A 22,515-nucleotide genomic window follows, 5' to 3' on the forward strand; every position below is an offset into this window, starting at 1 on the left:
AGAAAGGGGAGGAAGAAAGGGAGAAAAATTTGGAACTCAAAATCTTTTAAAAAATTAATGTTGAAAATTGTCTTCACATGTAATTGGAAAAAATAAAAAATTATTTTTAAAAAAACAACAGTTCTGGTATGAAGAATCAAATACTTTCACCTTGTATAAAGTATAAAAGGTATTGTCAGGTTAGTGAAAGCTCTATAAGATAACACCGGAACATTCTGGAGCTGTCTAATTCAAAGTCATTCTGTAATGAGATTGTATCTTTTAAGATACTACAATTGTAGTGTGTCAATAAAGAATTTAAGTGACCTGGGAAAAGCAATGGAATCGTATTACTTATACAATCATTCAAAAGTTGTAAAAGATAACTTCTGTAGTAGTTGATCTAAAAATTCGGCATCTTTTTATTTGTAAATAACAGATAAGAGTAAAAAATTTTAAATAGCTTGACTGCATGAGTCCAGTACATCATGAGTCCATCAACATAAATACTAAACAGAACAGATATAAGATGGTGAGAAGAATAAAAACACAAAATGGAAACAACCTGGCCAAAGTATAACTTGAAAGCATATAAAATGAAACAACACTGAATAGTAGATAACAAACTGGCTTCAAAGACTGGTTCTAGGTATGAAGCCAGTGGCTCAAATTCAAATAGAAAAACAGAAATATTTCCCAATTACTTTTTAATGCATTTGGGTCATAACAGGGAAGATTTAGCGTTTCTGCCTGAGGAAACTTTCTAAACTGTTAAGAAGATGCTGACTTGCATTGGTATAGAAAGTTTCCTCAATCAAGAATTCCTTATGCCAATGAAAATCATAGTTCCAGTCTTTAATTCCTACATAAATTAGGGCTCAAGAATGACAGAATGTGGTTTAAAAAAAAAAATCAAAATCAATGATCCATTTACTAAGATAAGTTTAAGAAAGTGGGGGGGGGGTGCAGTGGCTAGATGGCACAATAGATAGAGCACTGACCCTGGAATTAAGAGGACATGAGTCCAAATCTATACCCAGAGACTTAATACTCAATAGTTGTGTGACTCTAAGAAAGTCACTTAACTACAATTTCCTTACCAAAGAAGGAGAGAAGAAAATGGGTGGTACTGTGGAAACACAGTGACTCTATAGTCAGAGATGGTCCTGGGTTCAAATTTCACTGCTGACACAACTTATATGACACTGGGTAAAATCACATAACTTTCCTGAGCCTCAATGACTGGACCAGATGACCTTTATACTCCTTTCTAGCTCTAGATCTATGATCCTGTGATCTACTCATTTTTCAGAAAAATCCAACTTCTTTTCTACCTGCCATTTAAGGACTTCCTCATACTACCTTCTTCCAAATACACTATACAGACTTACAGTCTGTCCCAAGAATATGTGATGTTTATTTCTATCATCATTAATTTGCTAACAATGTTGCCATTATGACCACAACTTCCTCCCTTCTTCTGTTTGCCTGCCAAATTCCACTCTGCCTTTAAAGTTCAACGCAAATGTTACTTCCTCCATAAGCTTTCCTCAATTTTCTATGTCAATAAAGGCTTTCCTCACCAGTCCTCAGGAAGCACTGCAGTTTATACTTCTTATAATTCACTTACCATTAATTACATTTATCTACACACAGGTTTACATAAACACACACATACACACACTTTTTTTCTGAAAAATTAGCATCATATCCAAAAAAGGCACATCATCACCAAAACATTTATAGGAGAAACTGAAAAAAGGGTAACAAACATGAAAAATTGAACAAAATAAGAGTAAAATAAACTTATTTTCATTATGACAATGGTGGAACCATATTTGTGCTCTTAACCTTGGTCCCCAATTTACTACCTAAAGATATGGAGATATGAAGATAACAAAAGTACAAAGAGGATATCTTGGTCAAGTACATAATTATATAATAAATTTAAACCTGCTTTTTAAAGTATTGGTCTTTAAAAAATATGTTGATGATTGATTTTCAAAAAGAAACAATCATTTCTTTCTCAGGCCTCTCTTTGTTGCAATCAATCCTCCATTTCAGCTACTAAATCACCAAAGTGATTTTCCTAACATGTAGGCCTAATAATGTTACTCTTCTGCTCAATAAACACCAGTAGCTCCCTATTATTTTCAGGATCAAATACAAAATCATGTTTGGCATTCAAAGTCCTTCATAAACTAAGTTCCTCCTACCTCTGCAAGCTTCTTAATCTTTCTTTTTGACATTCACTCTTCAAGGCAGTGATCCTGGCTTCCTTGTTACTCCTTGAACAAGACACTTCATCTCTTGACTCTGGGCAACTCTTGCTGTCCCCCATGCCTGGAATGCTGACATATGCCTCTTGGCTTCCTTTAAATCCCAATTAAGAATCCACTTTCTATAGGAAGCCTTTCCTGAGACCTATTAATTCTAATGCCTTCCCTCTGCTAATTACTTCCTATTTGTTCTCTATATAGCTTATTTATATATTTGTTTGTCATATTCCCCCATCAGATTGTGAGTTCCTGGAAGGTAGGGACTGTCTTTTGCCTTTTTGTAACCCCGGTATTTCGCACAATGCTTGGTACACAGTAGGCACTTGGCAAATGTTGATTGATAGCTTGATGGGGCTATAACTGATCTATATTTTTTCATCTTTACAAAATTTTTATAAAAATGATCTACACTGATGTTGAGGACATCCTTGATAAAAATATGAGAAGAGAATTTCTTAAATGATTTTCTACAAAAGAATTTAAGCTTAAAACAATCACCTTCCTAAGTACATGGTGAAGGAGTCAGGATTAAAAAAGTTTGTAAAAGATTTGGAAATTTTAATGCACTGAAAAGTCAATATGAGTCAATAATATAATATAACAACTAAAAAAAAAGTAATACAATCTGAGGCTACATGTTAAGTTGGACATTAACAAGGAAGGCAAAAAGAAGGGAAACCAGGATAGTGAAGGGCCATTTGAGGATCATTTGAAGGAACTGTAAATTTACTTTGGAGAAAAGACAATTTCATGGGGAAGGTATGATAGCTTTAGTGAGTAGATGTTGAAAAGAGACAAGTAAGTTTATGCAAGGAAAAAATTGCTAACAATTAGAACTATCCCAAAATGAAAAAAGCTGTCTCAAGAAGTAAGTAGAGTGTCCTCTCTCAAGCAGAGGCTAAATAACTACTTGGTGAAAATATTAGTGACTTTTTAAAGTATGAATTAGTCAGAAAGGCCTGGAGAGACTTACATGAACTGATGCTGAGTGAAATGAGCAGGACCAAGAGTTCATTATATACTTCAACCACAATACTATATGATGATCAATTCTGATGGACATGGCCATTTTCAGCAATGAGATGAACCAAATCAGTTCCAATAGAGCAGTAATGAATTGAACCAGCTACACCCAGTGAGAGAACTCTGGGAGATGACTATGAACCATTGCATAGAATTCCCAATCCCTATATTTTTGTCTGCCTGCATTTTTGATTTCCTTCACAAGCTAGTTGTACACTATTTCAAAGTCTGATTCTTTTTGTATAGCAAAATAACTGTTTGGACATGTAGACTTATATTGTATTTAATTTATACTTTAACATATTTAACATGTATTGGTCAACCTGCCATCTGGGGGCAGGGGTGGGGGTAAGGAGGGGAAAAATTGGAACAAAAGGTTTGGCAATTGTCAATGCTGTAAAATTACCCATGCATATAACTTGTAAATAAAAGGCTATATTTAAAAAAAGAAAGAAAAGGAAAAAAAAAATAAAGTATGAATTAGGCTAGTAGGCTTTTGATGTCTCTTCCAATTTTGAGATTCTGTTTGTCATAGTTACACAATTGACTTGAAAGTTGTGGAGAATAAAATAATTCCTGTTGTGAATAGCTTCTTTACTATAAACAAACCTCTTTAACTGAGCAGAGCACAAAACAGCCTTAAAGGTTCTCCTACAAGGTGTTTCCTGGGCATGGGTGAACATCATACAAGATTCCTTTATAAGGGCAGCTAGGTGGCTCAGTGGATAGAGCACCAACCCTGATGTCAGGAGGACCTGAATTCAAATCTAGCCTCAGATACTTAATAATTTTTAGCTGTGTGACCCTGGACAAGTCACTTAACCCCAATTGTCTTGGGGGGAGGGGGAGATTTCTTTATAGAGGCAACAAAATGGTAATTTTGTTCATTGTTTTATTCTTAATGCCACATGAAACGCAAAACAAATGTTACTGTTGTCATACATAATGTCCTATGTAGAGTCCAGAAAGAATAGAGATGTATACAGAAGGCAGTCTTAGTCCTACTTATGGATGTAATTATACTGTGAGAAATTCAATTAATTCTACTTTATAGCTGATTTTAAATTGTATGATTTCATATTGTAACTGATTTTTAAAATCTACTTAAAGTCACCTTTCTATGTTCTTGAATTGAGCTTTTCCTCTGAGTCAAAGTTATGATTAAAAGAAAAGTTGTTATCTCTCATAATGGTAACTCCTATGATAGTTCTAGAACATCTATTAGCTATCTTTAAGCCATACAAATTATCTTGACACTATCACCCAAAATTATGTCACCTGTCCTTGCTTGTTCTTGTGCAATCAGGGCAATTTTTAATCTCTTCCAAGGAGAAAGCAAATCTGGTAGTTTTGATTCTCTAGCATAGATTAGAGAAGATGCAGATGGGTCCCACAAAAGAATTAACATTCCTTAATTATCAGAGAAGACCAAGAGTTGTCTTATCTGAATGCTAACCCACTTTTCTTAATATAGTTAATTGTACAAGACTTCATCTTTGTTGTATGTCAATAAAGAGGGTCTCTTTCTTTTCACTGGGGTCTCTGGCTTTACTGATATTTGCAGTCTTGATTTTACAATAGTTATAGGCATCAATGATAATAAAATGATTTTTCTCAGAGCCATATATCTCAGCAGCTTTACCTTTATTAATTTTATTTGCTACACTGCATCAAGTCCTGGAATATTGCAAAGCTTCTTTAATGAGATTAACTGCTAACAATCCATACAGGAAAAAAAAAAAAAAAAAAAAAAAGAATTCCTATTGTCCTACTTATGACAGAGTTCCTTGAGCTAATTTATTAGTACATTCTTGGACAGACACTGTAGATGAAAGATGTAAGCTAAGCCCAGAAATGAACAGAACGAGATTAGGCCAGGTCACACTCGGATAACTATATGGTACTTTCAAAAACCCCATATGTTTCCTGACCCCCAAGTAACCCCCCCATTTTTTTTTTTTTTTACCTCAAACTGTCTTTCAGTGATGCTCTGTGACTATGGATTTTTCTCCAATGAATCAAAATTCTTGGTGACCTAATGAACCACAGACACATGAAGTGGGCATAGACTGAAGCACCCTGAAAACGATGCCATGCATCCAAAAAGTAGCATAATAGATATCAAGAAACTATACAATTAGAAAAGAAGAGGTCCTGATCATGTAGTGAGATCAAGGGGTAACTGGCAGCGTGAGGGCTGCAGTGATACCCACAAAATCTAATGAGACCCAAGAGGAGGCTTCAGCACATAGGGCAGGTCCTTTGAACAGGATTAAAAACAAGAATTATATAAGATTAAAAGAAGGTGTTATAAGTTATGACCTTCACCACTGGAGGTTAACCATTTGAATGATATCATGGAGTCATTTAAATACTAAGGCAAGTCTTATTCCCTATCTTACCTAAACTTTACACTCAATAGTCTTCATATAATAGATGATATCTGTTGAATTACTGAAATGAAATTACATTTTATGTATATTTTCTCAAAGGACAAATTTTCCACCTTAAAATTCACTTGTTATAATGATTATTATCACTAACACCAAAGCCCATATTACCTTCCAAGGCAATTTTGAAATAATCATTTATTCTTCTCCTGCTGATGATCATTTCTCCTGTCAGAGCCTCCATTTAAAATGGACCCAGACCAGACATCTCTTCATTTCCCCCCAAGTTTTATTTCTCTGCCCCACTCCATCATGCCCTGTACATACATGCTCATTTAACATCTAAAAGATCAAGTTCTCCCAGGCAAACATTTCCTATGATTAGGATCTATGAACCTGAAAGGGAAAACTTTGAAGACAAATATCTGGGTATTTCCTGGCCCCGTAAGCATGCGTAAACTCTTAAAGGCCTATTCAAAAGGAGTCAGAATGACAGAATGTTAAGAGCTAATCCAATCTAATCATTTTACAGATGAGAAAAAGTGGTCAAGACACACACATTAAATGTCAGAAGAACTAGAATATAGGCTTCCAGATTCCCACTACAATGCTATTGCCACAAACAATAGTTAAAAGATTGAATCATACAAGGTTTAACCAACTATGCACATTGCCAATCTTTGACACCATAAATAAGCTCAATTTATAAATATCATGCATCAAAGACATACAGTGGTTATTTATACAGCTAATTCATCAATGGAATGGCAGCCAGTGAGTATTTCTAGATAATCAATGGTATGCGTTGCCCCAAACTAAGTACAGATGATGAATACACAGGATGAATCGCTTGGAAAACTGTATCCTCTACCTTTTTTCACTGAGTTAAGGGTGCTCTCTGAAACTGGACTCTACTTCCAAAGTTGCTGGAACTAACATTATATATGTCGTTTAACTTCTTTAGGCCTCAGTTTACTTAGAAGTAAAATACAGAAGTTAAAATGGACAATTTATAAGACAATTCCTGTAAAATTATAATTCTAGATGAAAAGTTTTCTGAGCATCTTAAGGGACAACGCATGACGTAAAAATAAAACTAGTTCCTTCTCTACTCTAAAGCCCATCAGTTAAAAGAAATAAGTGTAAAGAAGTGTGCTGAAGTTGGAGAATCCTCCAAACACCTAATCTTTAAAAAGGACACACATTATGCTTCGCTCAGAGAGTTTCATTTAGACTGAGATTTGGTTTTGGGGGCTGACCACTCACCAGCACATCCCGGAAAAGCAACTGAGGCCCAGAGTGCACTGTCCAGTCCACAGCTCCACCATCTGGGATCTTGATTCGAATCACCAGCACCTGGTTCTCCATGGCATGAGAAGGGCCAAGGGCCAGCCACAGCATTACCGACCACTGGGCTCACATCCTTCGGGTAGGGGGTGGAAGAAAGGTACTCCCTGCCCCTCTGGAAGGCATGAATGTGGAGTGAAGAACCAGAGAATGGGAAAAGTGATGAATGGAGGGAGGGAGGAAACAGAAGGATGGGGGAGGGAATAAACAGGAAGAGGATGGGGGGCAGAGTGGGGAAGAAGGATGGAGACAGGAGGAACAGGTTGGGAGGGAGGAGGAGGAAGGAGAGACGAAGGAAGAGAGTGGGAGGTCAGGAGATAGTGAGGGGGTTAGGAGGAAGGAAGGAGGAAATGGTGGAGAGATGGGGGGCTGAGAAGATGGAAGAGGGGGGCTGTTGGGAGTATGATGTTAGGGTGCACAGCCTGCCTCGAGTCCCTGTCTGAGCAATGAGAGCCTGGTGGTCACCCTAGACTGGTGACAGGTGGGGGCGGCAGGCTAACCAAGAGGAAAAGGGGGCGGAGTGTTCCGGAGTTTGGGGGGAGCGGGGTGTGTGAAGAGAGGTGAATCTCTGACCTCCCGCTGAGGAGGTCTGGGATCAGCCCGCAGTGGGGAGAGGGGGAGACGACTCAGGGGAAATGGCTTTGCAACCCTTTGGGGCAGAGGAAGCCAAAGGGAGACTAGGAGGAGCGAGCCGAACCGCTACTCCCTCCCAGAGCTATGTGGGGGCCTGGGCAGGTTCTGCCCGTGGCCGGCTCCAAGCTTGGAGCGTTCCCAAGAAACGGCAACGGCGGCGGGACCGGCAGCCCCAGGAAGAAGAGGAAGAGAAGAGAAGGAGGAGGGAGCAGGGAGGAGGAGGAAGGAGGGAGGAAGAGGAAGAGGAAGAGGAGAGGGAGGAAGGGATAAGGGGGAGATTTTACTCCGGAACCAAATTGCGCGGAGCCGGAACCCGGGGGGCGGGCAAGAGTAGTGGGAACGACTCCCCTGGCGCCATTTTGGAAGAGGGCAATGGCCCACATCTCTCCCTCAGTTCCCGGCCCCGCCCACGGGCATCCATAGGGCTCAGGCCACAGCCCCCGACTAGCAGAGCTTCCTGGGCGGGGGTAAAATATCGCAGAGCGCGGGTTTAGAAGGGCCTGGAGACATCCAAACGAGGCTGCCGGCAATGTGAGAAAGCTGTGTAGGCTTCTATGGGTGGCTGCGAGCTTGATTCGCGGGGACACGGATAAGGCGCGGTCCCCTGCCGACCTCCTTATTTGGGAGCGGCGATGCAAGCGGGGTCAGTGTGTGCTGGGGTTACACGTGAGGAGAACGAGCGAGAGGAAACGTGGCTCGTGCTCTCTGCTCTTGCCCGCCGGGGACGCGCCTGGTTTATATATCTGGTTGTGGGCACTGCTCTTTTGTGCTACTTAATTTCCGTCCTACAAATTCTCCTACTCCTTCCTCTTCTCCCAACCCACTTCCATCAAACCCCTAGCAAATACTCGGGACAGATATAAGACCCCGACTGAGCGGTTTTTTCCCCCCTCCTTACAACCATGTCATACACCAGAAAGATCATCACCTCCCTGCAGCATTAGCCAATCTTATTTGGGTCTTCCTATGACCTTATTTCCCCTTCGGAATGTCCTGGAATAGCACAAGCTAAAGCAGTGAACAGATTAACAGGCTAGATGGAGGTGGGACCGTCTTTCTCTATTATTAACTGTGCAAACATAACCAGTAATGTTCATAAATTAACAATTCTACTGCAATACTTATTTAAAACAGTAGTATTACAGGTGTGGCAATAACTGAATGGTATTTTGTTTTATTTTTAATTTCTTCGCTTTTCATGTCTTTCGAAATCTTGTTGACTATGGCCTTCTCCCAAACTTGTTTTCAAACTGTAATCTATAACATTTTGCTCTCTCTTCTGATTAAAAAGTGCATGTCAGTAGCTTTGCTGATTTTGAATTACACACAGACTGGGGATAGTGTGTGGAGGTGGGTAGAGGAGAAGGACTTTAAAAGTCCTCTTTGAAGCAGTTAGATGTTTGATGCAAAAATAATAATAATAATAATAGAAAGCGGTTCATTCTATTCAATTCCTGAAAGTCTCAAATTTGCCTTTATTTTACATTGCCTGGGTTTTAATATGTTTAATATTTGAATGACTATTATTGGTGATAAATTATATATTTTCAATAACTATAATTTAGTAGCTACTATAGGATTTGTTTTGGATTGCTCCCAAAATTCTAGGAATTACTACACTCTATGTGGATCTCAATTCTATGAAAATGAACCCTTTAAAACAATAAATTGGGAAAACATTTTTACAGTCAAAGGTTCTGATAAAGGCCTCATTTCTAAAATATATAAAGAATTGACTCTAATTTGTAAGAAATCAAGCCATTCTCCAATTGATAAATGGTCAAAGGATATGAACAGACAATTCTCAGATGAAGACATTAAAATTATTTATAACCATATGAAAATATGCTCCAAATCATTATTAATCAGAGAAATGCAAATTAAGACAACTCTGAGATACCACTACACATCTGTCAGATTGGCTAGAGTGACAGGGAAAGATAATGCGGAATGTTGGAGGGGATGTGGGAAAACAGGGACACTGATACATTGTTGGTGGAATTGTGAACACATCCAGCCATTCTGGAGAGCAATCTGGAACTATGCTCAAAAAGTTATCAAACTGTGCATACCCTTTGATCCAGCAGTGTTACTTCTGAGCTTATACCCCAAAGAGATACTAAAGAAAGGAAAGGGACCTGTATGTGCCAAAATGTTTGTGGCAGCCCTGTTTGTAGTGGCTACAAGCTGGAAAATGAAAGGATGTCCATCAATTGGAGAATGGTTGAGTAAATTGTGGTATATGAACTTTATGGAATATTATTGTTCTGTAAGGAACGACCAGCAGGATGAATACAGAGAGGCTTGGCGAGGCTTACATGAACTGATGCTAAGTGAAATGAGCAGAACCAGGAGATCATTATATACCTCAACAATGAAACTGTTTGAGGATGTATTCTGATGGAAGTCGATCTCTTCAATAAAGAGATCTAATTCAGTTTCAATTGATCAAGGATGGACAGAAACAGCTACACCCAAAGAAAGAACACTGGGAAATGAATATAAATTGCTTGCATTTTTGTTTTTCTTCCTGGGTTATTTATATCTTCTGAATCCAATTCTCCCTGTGCAACAAGAAAACTGTTCGGTTCTGCACACATACATTGTATCTAGGGTATACTGTAACCTATTTAACATGTATAGGACTGCTTGCCATGTAGGGGAAGAGGTAGAGGGAAGGAGGGGAAAAATCGGAACAGAAGTGAGTGCAAGGGATAATGCTGTAAAAAATTACCCTGGCATGGGTTCTGTCAATAAAAAGTTATTTTAAAAATAAATAAAATAAAATAAAATGCTCATAAGGGAAAAAAGAAAAAGAAAATGAACCCTTTACCCTAAATTCTCATGTAACTTTTAATGAAGATTCATTTTCTATTAAATCTTTTAAAGAATAGGCTACAAAACTAGAGATTTCCAAGAGCTAGTGATTTGCTAAAATATCTTTTTCATCCAAGGACTATAGGGAAAACCAACTCAATTTGACAAATTTACATAAACATTCTAAAACAGTTTCTCTACTAATAGCATACTTAGTGCTCTTTCCCAATATTTGCAGACACAGCTGTAATCAAATCTCAGCTTGTCATACCTCTTATAAAACATCTTAGTATTGACAGCTGCAGTAAACACTTTTCCAAGAAACCACCAACACATGATGTAAGCAATGTCTTGGGTCACAGACAACAAAAGGCTGTTCAGTTTTATGTCTTAAATGACAGAATGTCATAACTTTTGAAAGCTTTGTCAAGCTAGAATACATTTTGTTTTCTGGACAATGATTAAATATATGAAATAAAGATGACAATACCATAACTACCTGCCACAAATGATTGTATTGAGGAATTTAAAGTGCTAGATAAAAATGAGTTATTTTTATTTCAAAATTAAATGGATATTTAATCTTAAAATGTGTGCACAGAGGGTATTTTAAAAAGTTCTTTAATACAATAGTGAAATCACTTGGGTTTGGTTGATATAGAATGATAGTTTGGTAGATGAAATAAATCCATTGTACCAAAGATTTTGCTTGCTGTTAGAAGGTGTTGATTCTTGGTTAAAGAACCCAGGATACTGAGGAGACAAGACTTCTAATTTGATCTGTTATGGTAAATGTATTCTATAGACACACACACACACACACAAATAGTTCCTGAAAAATTAGTTATGAAACAAACATTCTATGATGAATTGTATTTTCTTATAATTTCAAAGGCGTTTCCTCTATCTCCAGCTATTTCCACATGCACTGACTGATTAGAGTGCAAGGCATGTGGAGTAGAAATGGACAAACTCCACTGAGCATCTGCTGCCTGTCTCTAGCCTCACTTATTTAGCCTTAGCTCAAGTTTGTTCACAGCAAGGGGTCTCATGGAGAGATACAAAAACAACCAAGCACAAAGACAAAGAAACAACTCTGCAGTTCACAGAATTGCAAAATTTCACTTGGAATTTCAGAAGTTTCTAGTTTCTAGAACAAGAACTCAAAGGAACTTCAAAGGCCATCTAGTCCAACTTCCCCATTTTACAGATGAAGAAACTTGTCCAAGGACAGAGTAATAAGTATGAGGTGGGATTTGAACACACAAGTCCTTACTCTGAGTCTTCTAGTGACTACAGCCTCCTTAGGCAGAACCTTCCACTTGTGGATAATTGTAATTGTTACAAAATTTTTCCATTCATAAAGTCTAAATCTATTTCAGCTCATTTCCTTTATTGCTCCTAGTTATGCCTTTTTAGGCATAACACCAAGAAAGTATAATCTCTCTTCTAGAAAATAGTCCCTATCACATGTGTGATTGGGAAGAGATTGGTGGAAAGAAGGAATAGTGGGGAGTCTAGCAAGCTATTCTCACATTAGATAAAATGTTGAGCCTCTTAGGTGTTGTTTTTTTTTTTTTTTTTCATTTTCTCTTATTTCTTTTTTTTTTTTTTTCCTTTAGTATTTTAAAGGATTTTCCCCCCCTGAGGCAATTGGGGTTAAGTGATTTGCCCAAGGTCACACAGCTAGGAAGTGTTAAATGTCTTGAGAGCAGATTTGAACTCCTGTGTGACTTCAGGGCTGGTGCTCTAGCTACTGTGCCACTTAGCTATCCCCTTTCATTTGATTTTAAACATCATTTTTAGCTTTTCTTTGACTTCAGCTTCTCCAGGAATTCTAATTTAACTTGTACCCAAGTTGTTTTTTCTATTCAAGGCTTTGCTTGTAAATGTTTTGGAGTCATTCTCTTTCTGAGGGGCTTGTGCCTTGGGTATCCCTGCCACCATAATAGCTCTTTATGATGAGATTTTTTTTTTTTCTTGGAGGTGCTGTGTTGGTCATTTTTCCAACTTATTTCCTGACTTTAAACTTTATGCCAAGGCCACACTCTGTATGCTTATAGAGGAAATGTTTGGGTTCATCTTGTATCCTCTTGGGTCCTTCTGCTACTTTCTTGAGGTATTAAGTATTATGTTACACTAAGATATTACTCTACTTGGCTTGACCTTGGTTGGAATTCCAGGAGAGTGCTACTGGGCTCAGATACTATCAATTAGGTGGAAAGTTCTTCAAGTTCAGAATGAAAGAATTGTAGGCTCTGCTTTGGTCTGGTATTCCTGCCCTGCCTATCTCTTGGAAGCTTCACACTGGGTTGGAAGCTGAAACTGAGATTCTATCCTGTTCTTGGGGTTGGAGTCACAAAGATACTGTTTGTGCTGAATTTACTCTTCATTTGATACAGTTTGCCACTAATAGAGTGGCCTAGGCACCCTCCCCCAACACACACACACACACACACACACACTCACAGAGTGATCCAGTGACATTGGCTTCTTTGTTGTTCATTGAACAAGAAACTCCTTCTCCCAGATGCACCATTTTCTCTGGCTATCTCTTATCCTTGAAAATTCTGCCACTTCTCATCACCATTTCCTATATGTCCTGGCTTCCTTCAGATCCCAACTAAAATCCCACCATCTACAGAAAGTCTTTTTTGATCCCCTTTAATACTAGTACTTCCCCTCATTGATTAATTTTGCAACCATTCCTCATCTTGGAACATCAATTAGGATCAGATCCCTTTAAAGTTTGCCTTGAATCTGTGATCTGGACTTGGATAGGGAACAACAGAGCTTCCAGTTGGCACCTATACTACACAAAGATTGGAGCCCCTCAATATAGATCTATGACTTCTTGCCCTAGTTCACAGACTTGGTCCACTTTCAAATTCTGAAAGCTCTTGGCTAGACCCTATCTTAAGTGTCTGTGGACCTCTCTATCTGTTTCTGCAGGATAATCTGGATTAAAAACATAACTCAGTGATTTTTTGTCTTGGATTTTTTTGATCAGATATTTTTTAAACCTTTGTAGAGTACTTGTGGTGGGGAACCGAGCTACACTTCATCCTTTTTTTTTTTTTTTTTTCTGTCATCTTGGCTTTGCCCTAGCTCTCAGTTCTCTTATGGCATAATCTCAAAGTCTTTCAATATAGTTCTTATCTTCTTCTGATCACTTTCCAGTTTATCAATGTCATTCCTAAAAAAAGAAAAAAAGGTCCCTGGAACTGAACACACTGTACAAATATTATCTTATTTAATCCTTAAAGATAAATGGTATTATCCCCATTTCAGCTGTGCCTAAGATCACACAGCTATTAAGTTTCTGAGGCTGCATTCTATTCACTGTACAACCTAGATATCTCTAGGCTACAATATAACAGATGTAGTCCAACCAGACTAGAATGCCTCAACACTGCTACGCCTCTAGTGCTAGACACTGTTTTTCTGTTTGCCTTGAATCTGTGATTGGACATAGGTAGGGAACAATAGACCCACAATTTCATTGGCTCTTTGGACTACCATATTATATTGTTGAGCTTACAATCCATTAAATCTCCTCAAAACTGTTTCAGATGAACTACTTCTAACCACACCAACCCCATCATGAATTTATAAAGCTTATCTTTTTAATCCAAATATAAGATTTTATACTTATCTCTATTAAATTATTAGATTTGACACGATAATCTAACTTTCACTGTTTTTTATTTGAATTCTCAGTAATTCATAGTGTTAGCTACATATTCAGCTATTGTCAGATGTGTCATATATATTTGATAAGAATACAATATTTGCCTTTATATATGGCACTGATAAACATGAACAATGTAAGACTAAATATATCCCTGGAGATTCCACTAGCTGAAGGCAAGACTTATAAAGTAATCAAGTGGTTCCGAATCTATTCAACTGTACCAATTCAATTGAACAAGCATTTAAGTATAAAGCACTGTTCTCCATATCGGGGATACCCTTATAAATATATATTTTTAAAATCCTTTTCCTAAATGCCTCTTTTGAGGAATCAATTGAGGAATGGCTGTACAAATCGTTGCTATATGAATGTAATAGAGTGTTATTATGCTATAAGAAATGATGAGCAGATGAATTTCAGAAAAACCTAGATTTACATGAACTGATGCTAAGTGAAGTATGCAGGACCACAAGAACACAGCAACTGCAACATTATGTGATGATTATGATTAACTCAACTCTTAGCAATACAATAATCCAAGCCTAATTCAAAAGATTCATGAAGGAAAATACTATTCATAACCAGAGAAAGAACTGTGGAGTCTGAATATAGATTGAAGCATACTATTTTCTCTCCCCACTTTTGTTTGGTTTCTTTTACAACATGACCAATGTGGAAATATGTTTACATAATTTCATGTCTAACTATATCAAATTGCCGCCATCTTGGGGAAAGAGAAAAAAATTGAAACTCAAAATCTAATAAAAAATGTTGAACACTATCTTTACATGTAATTGGAAAAAATACTGTTTATTCTTTCTCAAAAAGAAAACTTTCTTCCCTAAAAGAGTTTTATTCTACTTGAGGAAGAAAAAATGTACACAAATGAAGAAAAATAAAAGAATATTAAAAACTGGATGGCTCAGAAAAGATTTCATAAAGCAGAAGGCAACTGAGTTGAGCCTTGAAGATGGAAAAGGATTCAGAACCCTTCCCAATCTTACTCTCTTCTCTTTTCTGGATGTCTCACACCACCTATCAACCCCTACCTTGTCTATGGAGTACAAGAGTACCACGGAAAGTAATATATTATTGTAATGGAGTTGGTAAAGGACTTAGGCCTGACCAAACTGGACTAGAGAAGCCTAATCTAATATTGTTCTCCAGAGCTTGGCAACTGATTGTATATGGAGGGTGAAAAAAAAAGAAGAGTTGAAGGTGATTTCAAAATTCCATGGTTTTATATTTAATTATAAAGGAATATATCTTTTGGAAATAATGACTTATAGAACTGCAGAGTAACATAGTGGTACAGATCTTGAAGAATTACTAGGATTAATCATTGCATCTACACATATCGTGTTTAGTTTCTGGATGGGATAGATATCTAAGTTTTTGATATTGGAAACCAAGGAATTGATTGATTCAGCAAACATTTATTGAATATCTACTATATGTAAAACAAAATGCTAGGAGTTATAAGGTATCTATAGATGAATTAGAAATGCTTCCTGCCCTTAAAGAAATTATAGTCCAAGCATGAAGATGACATTTGCACATATAAATATAAAAAAATAAGAGGATGGCAAATATAAAAAATATATTTTTTATATAACAGGGTATTGAAAATAGAGGGAGATTAATCACATTCACCTAGAAAGGATCAGGAAGGTAATCATAGTGAAAGAAGCATTTGAATTTTAGAAAATGGTTTTGAAAGTAATTTGGGAAAAGAAGGATATATTTGGAAATAGTATGCACCAAGATGTCAAAAAATATTTTATGTTACCTAAAGCAGGAACATTTGGAAGGTCCTGGAAAGTTCCTAGTACTTTTCCACTTAGTTCTCCTTTGGGTATAAACCCTTCAGCTTTAGGGAAAGACAATCATCCCCAACAATCATCCACCAGGACACTAGAACCCATCAAAGGTGGGCACCTTGGGATCTGTCCTGTCTCTATATATTTGCCCCTCCCTGTACCCCAATCCATCTAGTTTTATCTCCTACCAATGCTATAGCACTCTATAGCCCTGTGGCTCTAATCACAATCTCTCTTCTTTCCTAGACTAAAATTCCCTTCCCTGGCCACCATTCTCTTATATGAAACATTGTCCATTAAAAGTTCTTTGATGGCAAGGATTTCACTTTTGTATAATCCTTGCCATCAAAGAACTTTTAATCTACAGTATCTACAGTATGTAAGTATTTGATATATAATATTGCTTGTTATGTCCAATCTTTGTGACTCCATTTGGGGTTTTCTTGGCAAAGATACTACAGTGATTTGCCATTTCTTTTTCCAGCTCATTTTACAGATGAGGAAATCGAGGCAAACAGGATTCAATTACTTGCCCAGGGTCACATAACTAGTGTCAGAGTTCATGTTTGAACTCTGGTATTCTGATTCCAGGCCCAGTCACTTCTATCCACTGTGCCACCTGACTATTGACTATAACAAATATTTGCTGAATTTTTAAAAAATGGAATTCTCTTATAATTCATTAATGATATGCAGTTTCTCTAAGTTGGAACGAACCACATCAGAAAAATATGGCCCAGAGTCGTTGAAAGGCATGAAATTATGGTTAGGGTTATGTAGATGTCTCCTTATCCTTTATATCTTGTCAATAAATTCATCATTGAATAAAGGTTGGAAGAGGATTCAAAACATGTGAGTTTCATGTTGGCAGACCAGAAGAGTCTCTCCATGTTATCCACACAGGATAAATGTACTTGGATTAGAAGTTTTGTATTAATATGGGCCAAGTAATTTAAGTTATTAAAATAAAAAGTTTTCTTCCCAAGCTATTTGAAATATCAAATTTTATATTTTAATCAAAAAGTAACTTATGACATTAATTTCTGATACTATATTTAGATTTGGATTAAAATTCCAAATTCTTGATTCTTCCATCATAGCTTTATTTTTTTATAAATTTGAATAATTAGAAATCAGTAATTATGATATCATTTAATTTGAGGTTTAATCTTTTAAGGATGAAGCTCTGAAAATTAAATACAAAGAAATAAAAATAGCAAGATGGTATTTTATCCTGATGACTTACCTTAGTGCATTTTTAATTATGCTTTTAAAATATCTACATTTCTAGAAATGTAAATAGAAACTGATTTTATTAAATGGAATTTAAAATCTATGTTTATTGGCACAGTTGTAATTGCTATTTTGTAATTGGATACTTCTAGCAATTTTATATTCTTGCTTTAAGTGGTAGGAAAGAAAAGTTTTTAGATCTGATTTTAAATTATGCACTTCTTTGAAAGTAAAGAAAAATGAATTACACTATGCGTAATAAATTCAATGCTCAGTTTACAAATAGCTTTTGTTATAAAATTATTGAAATATTCTAGCAAAAGTAGTAAAGGTTATGTTGAACAACTAAAAAAATCAGACCACGGAGTGTTAATGATGTTACCTTAACATATCAGCTTCAGGGGCTGCATAATTGTTTCTGCCAACCCATAAATTTTTGAGTAACAACAAAATTATTGTGATTTTTCTTACTAAATAATTCATACATTACAAAGCATGTATGTAACAAGGTCCATGAATCACTAAAGCATATAATGATCATATATCTAATGACATATTTGTTCTCATAAGATGAATTCAAATAGATTTATGTATTTAGGTTAACTAAAAAATACTGAGTTTATAAGGTTCATAATTCTATCAACAACAACAAAAAAAACTTCAAGTCTTCTTTAGAAAGCACTATTTGTAAGAATTGCTTTTTAGAAGCAAAAATCTGTTGTTCAGAAACCTCACATTTGAGATACTTTTCATAAAGTTTTCTATAGCTTTTTGCATTGCTATTACTAATATAAGTGAAAATAAGCTAGTCACATATTATAAGAGTAGCATGGTATTAAATATTGTTTAAAATTATCCAACTAAAATAACTATAAGCATTATGGTAGATATTCAATATTACTACTAATCAGTCATATTTAATGATTCAGAATCAAAATGGAGTATTTAAACAAACAAGCCCAGGCACCTTTGTCTGACCTTTTGTAATAGACAGGCTTTACCTTCAAACAATCCTTCATTAAAACAAACAAGTGCCTAACTAAAATTGTCAAATTAAAATACAGAAATTTATGTTAAGACAATGTTAATTTTATATATATTTGTAATAATTTGGTATCTTAACTTTTTTTCTCAATTTGCTTGATTTCAGTATACTATCAATCATGCTCAGCTTATTAGAACAAAAAGCATTTACTAATTTCAGCTACCTCAAAACAAAGGAGATTTTACATAGTGTATTTGGGTTAATTCTTCAAGGAAGCTGAATGAACTTTTAGAAACATACTGCAAATTACTTGGATTACTTTAATCCCAATTAAATAAGAATTCTCAATTAGCAGAATAAACTGATTTCTGCCAAGTAATTTGATGAGTATATTGAAGGATATTAGTTTAGCTATATGTTCATTAAAAGGAAAAAGTTCTTCTGCCACAGATTTATATTAGAAAATAATGCTCTGTGGAATATGGTCACTGTTAATAATACCTTTTATTGTCAAGAAAGCTCCTGTAAAATAAATTTGTCAGGAACATAAAAAGGAATAAAAGTAAAATATAGTAATTAAGGTCTGTCTTCTATTGATTGTGTAGTTTAAGTAATTTTTCATTACTAACATAAGATTTAATAAGTATAAGTAGTTAAAGATTCTGACTTGGCACTAGTCATTAGCATGTAATTGAACTGGTAAAAAGGATCAGTTAAAGCTACGTTGATTACCACCTTATCTTTGAAAGGCAATTAAAGACCTCAATCATTGCAGCAAGATTTGATTATGCAGCCTTTATTGGACATTGATCTTTCAGCAAAGTGCAGTTACATTTTCCATTAATTTATAGTAACACAGTTTAACTTGGATACCTTAGACTGTTGACCCAGGTAAGATGTAACACTAAGCACTTGTTTAGGTTAAGATGCCCCCAGTAAGCCATTACTACTTAAATGGTGAGTGCTGAAAAAAGCAGCTATCTGATCCACTACGTTTAGGGTAAGGTTTCTATTCTCTGCATTAACTGTTAAGTGAGGTGAAACTAAGATCCTTACCTTTTTATTACCTTTTATGTATAGTCCAATTAATAATTCATTTAAATATAATTCTTGTGTATAATGAAGAGATAAAGTTATAAGATATTCTGTACTTCTGGATTTCAATGAGATTGGACTAGAAGTTGGTCATTTTATATTTCAAATTTTTTCCCTAGTGAATATATATGGTTTCAGAAAATGAAAAAGGACACAGCTTTACCAAAAATTACAAATAGCAGGATTTTAATTAGCAACTAAATGTGTTTATGATAGAAAAGATAAATAATTATAGCCATTATGCAGATTATGCTAAGTGAAGATACCAGTAGGCACTAAGAAAAAGTATTTTTTTATATCATGTATATTATCACCCCCTGTTTTGCATCTTTTTAAATGTGTCTCATGAGCAACAAATTATTCTGATTAAAAATTTCCTTGATTATTTGGTACTTGATATATAGTGAAATAATTATAGCTAGAAAAGAAGCTGGGTTATTTCTGGACAAAAAACAAACCTTTTAAAAGCCAACCAATCAGGAAAGTTTCCTTATATTTTAAGAGAAACATAATACTGCAAACCAAATTTGAATGCAGAAAGTCTGCCCCAACTTGTCTTACCAAAATAAAAATTTCCATGGTCTCCAAAATAGAAAAAAAAAAAAAAAACATATTTGGCTTTCTCCATTAATGAAATATAATTTTGTTTTTAAACGGGGGCTGCCATGGGGCATTAAAAAGCTTTTATAAGGGAACAAAAATAAAATTGATGCTATATTTGTAAATATATTTGGATTCATTATATATTTAAAGGAACAAAAATTACATGTATTGTTTTTCTTTTATTACAAGTGGGAAGAACTATAGGATTAATGCTAAAAATAGAACTAATCTTTTGATTGGACTTCATGTCTTATCCCTTAGATCATAATGACTCATCTAATATCCAGAAAAAGCATTATTGTTTTATGTGATTTTTAAAATTTTTTAAAGACAAAAAAAAAAGTCTGTATAGTCCAATTAATATATTATAATACTTGAATTCTGTCCTTTGCTATCTTCTAGTTCATCCCTCTTCATGATCAACTCCATAAGAGCAAGAGGTCTATTGATTTTCATGTAATACAAGAAAATATTACATTTGCTTAATTGTTACACAGTGAGAACACTAGACAAAAAATCAAGTCACTATTTAATGCTGCAAGCAGCACAGAATCACTGGGATCAATATGGTAGTTTGTCAAAGATGTTCTCTAAGGAGACTTGCCCATCACCATATGGACAAGAAGTCACACTGGCCAGTTATTGAAAAAGAGGTAAGCAAAGTCAGCAGTACAAATTATCAGAAATCAAACAAGCCAGTGTAAGAGGAGGTACAACCTCACTGAAAAGCTGTATTTATAGTCTGGTAATTAAAAACCATTTTATCAGCCTTGTGTTGGGACCAAACCTTTACAGGAAAGTATTGACAAGATCAGCAGCAATGAATGAGCAATATTTGACTTTAAACTTATGAGTTTTAGTTACTTAACTTTGTCCATTACACAGGAAATCAGTTCTAGCCTTTCCAGCAAAATGCTAATACTGAGTTTTATTATTAATGAAGCTTAATGTAACACTATCTCCACGGTGCAAGCCATTCATTTAACTTGTGTCAAGTATATTCTTCAGTATTAAATATATTGGCATAAATACTTCTTTGATTAAAGTTTTATTTAGTGTTGCTTTTAGACAAGTGAACACAATACTTATGTATTTGGAAAAACAATTCACAACCTATAGATCACTTATAATATAATCACTTCTAGTAGGGTTCTTTGTATTACTTAATTGTATGTGATCTTTGTGACTTAACCTCAGTCACTTTCACTTACTTTCATTGCAGCAAATAGCTGGGGGGTAAGGGGCAGGGGATCTGGCTATAAAATTTGCAAAGTCTTAGTGACATGTTAGCATACAAATGAGTGATTAATTATAAAGGATGTCATTGATCTTAAATATATATTAGTTTGGAAATCAAATAGCTCTTCTTTCAAAATTGCCTCCACTTTACTGAAATTTACCATTCAGCTTGAGTACTTTAAACCTGCTAAGCATGATGATTTTTAAAAAATTATAAGGCTTTCAAAAATACAGTGAAATTTTATTTAATAAGCTCAGAATCAAAGCTATTTTTCGACTTTTAAAATGACTGTTAGAAAGATTTATGATCATAAAAATTATTCTGCCAATACTAAGAGGACCAGGGGGTTTTGGAAGCTATTTTAGCAGAGTACTAGTTTTAGCATGTCTTAACCTAGAAGGGATTCAAGTAGAGGCCTAGTGATGAGACTTGATCAGCCTAACTATATTCACAAAGTTCAACACAAGATTGACTGTGACTAAACAAATTCAAGATAACCATGGCATGAAAGGTATACGAAGCCCCTCCATAACCATTTTTCATTAGAAAATATAATTTTTCTGGATATAATCTTTTCCCCCCATTTTTTAACATTAGATTATTTTATCCTTATAACTGAAATATGATTTCATTAATTTTACAGCAACTATAATTTTTAAAATACTTGACATTCTTTGGAAAGACAAATTCAAATATCACCTTTGAAACTAACTATATGACCATGGATAAGTCACCCATTCCCTTTAAACCATAGTTTCCTATTCTATTGGGGACAATAATTATAGTACCTATTTCATAGATCTGTCCTCAAGGATCAACTGACAATGTATGCAACTGGGAATATAACAAAGTGCTCTGTAAACCTTAGTGCTATATAAATGCCAGTTATTATTACTACATTCTAAATATATTTAATATAGTACTTGAATCCATAAGCAATAAAAAAAAAAAAAGCATCACTGTTATTGCATAGTATAATTCAAGCCCTTTAAAACATTCAGTCTTGAATCAAATATTTGGGTAGGCTGGATTTTACATTATATTCAGCATTCACTATCACTTTTCCTGTAGCTAATGACCTAGAAATACTTTCCAAATCATACCACAGCTTTCTGTTACTTCAAGTCCTTTCCTATTTAGTTTAGGCCTTTAGCTTTAAAGAATTTATTTAAATTAATAATATCTAATAATAGGAATCTGTATTCATTTTAATTTTTTAGCTGAAATTTACCTACCTTTAGGAAAAATAGCAGTGTGAACATCCAGGTGTTTGAAGTTCCTGCTGGCTGAATAAAGAAAGCAACATATATATCAACCTATGAAAAGCTAAGCCTCTTAAGGGCAATGATTTATCTTGAAAAAACAAAAAGAAAAAAG

General features: G+C 35.3%; 1 protein-coding gene across 7 annotated transcripts in view; it reads right to left on the reverse strand.

Moving 5' to 3' along the window:
• Window positions 1-7,874, reverse strand: part of MAP2K5 (mitogen-activated protein kinase kinase 5) — a 317,449-nt gene extending 309,575 nt beyond the window's left edge. For 4 of the 7 annotated variants that reach the window (XM_051980799.1, XM_051980797.1, XM_051980796.1 and 1 more), the window contains exon 1: window positions 6,938-7,087. In XM_051980799.1, the coding sequence (XP_051836759.1) occupies window positions 6,938-7,072 (135 nt within the window). In that variant the 5' untranslated portion in view covers window positions 7,073-7,087. Of the gene's footprint in view, window positions 1-6,937 lie in introns of all 7 variants that reach the window. The other 3 variants (XM_051980795.1, XM_051980794.1, XM_051980793.1) reach the window with 3 other exon arrangements.
• Window positions 7,875-22,515: the final 14,641 nt, after the last annotated feature.

Source organism: Antechinus flavipes, chromosome 2 (assembly GCF_016432865.1).
Source record: "Antechinus flavipes isolate AdamAnt ecotype Samford, QLD, Australia chromosome 2, AdamAnt_v2, whole genome shotgun sequence".
Classification (NCBI taxonomy): Eukaryota; Metazoa; Chordata; class Mammalia; order Dasyuromorphia; family Dasyuridae; genus Antechinus; species Antechinus flavipes.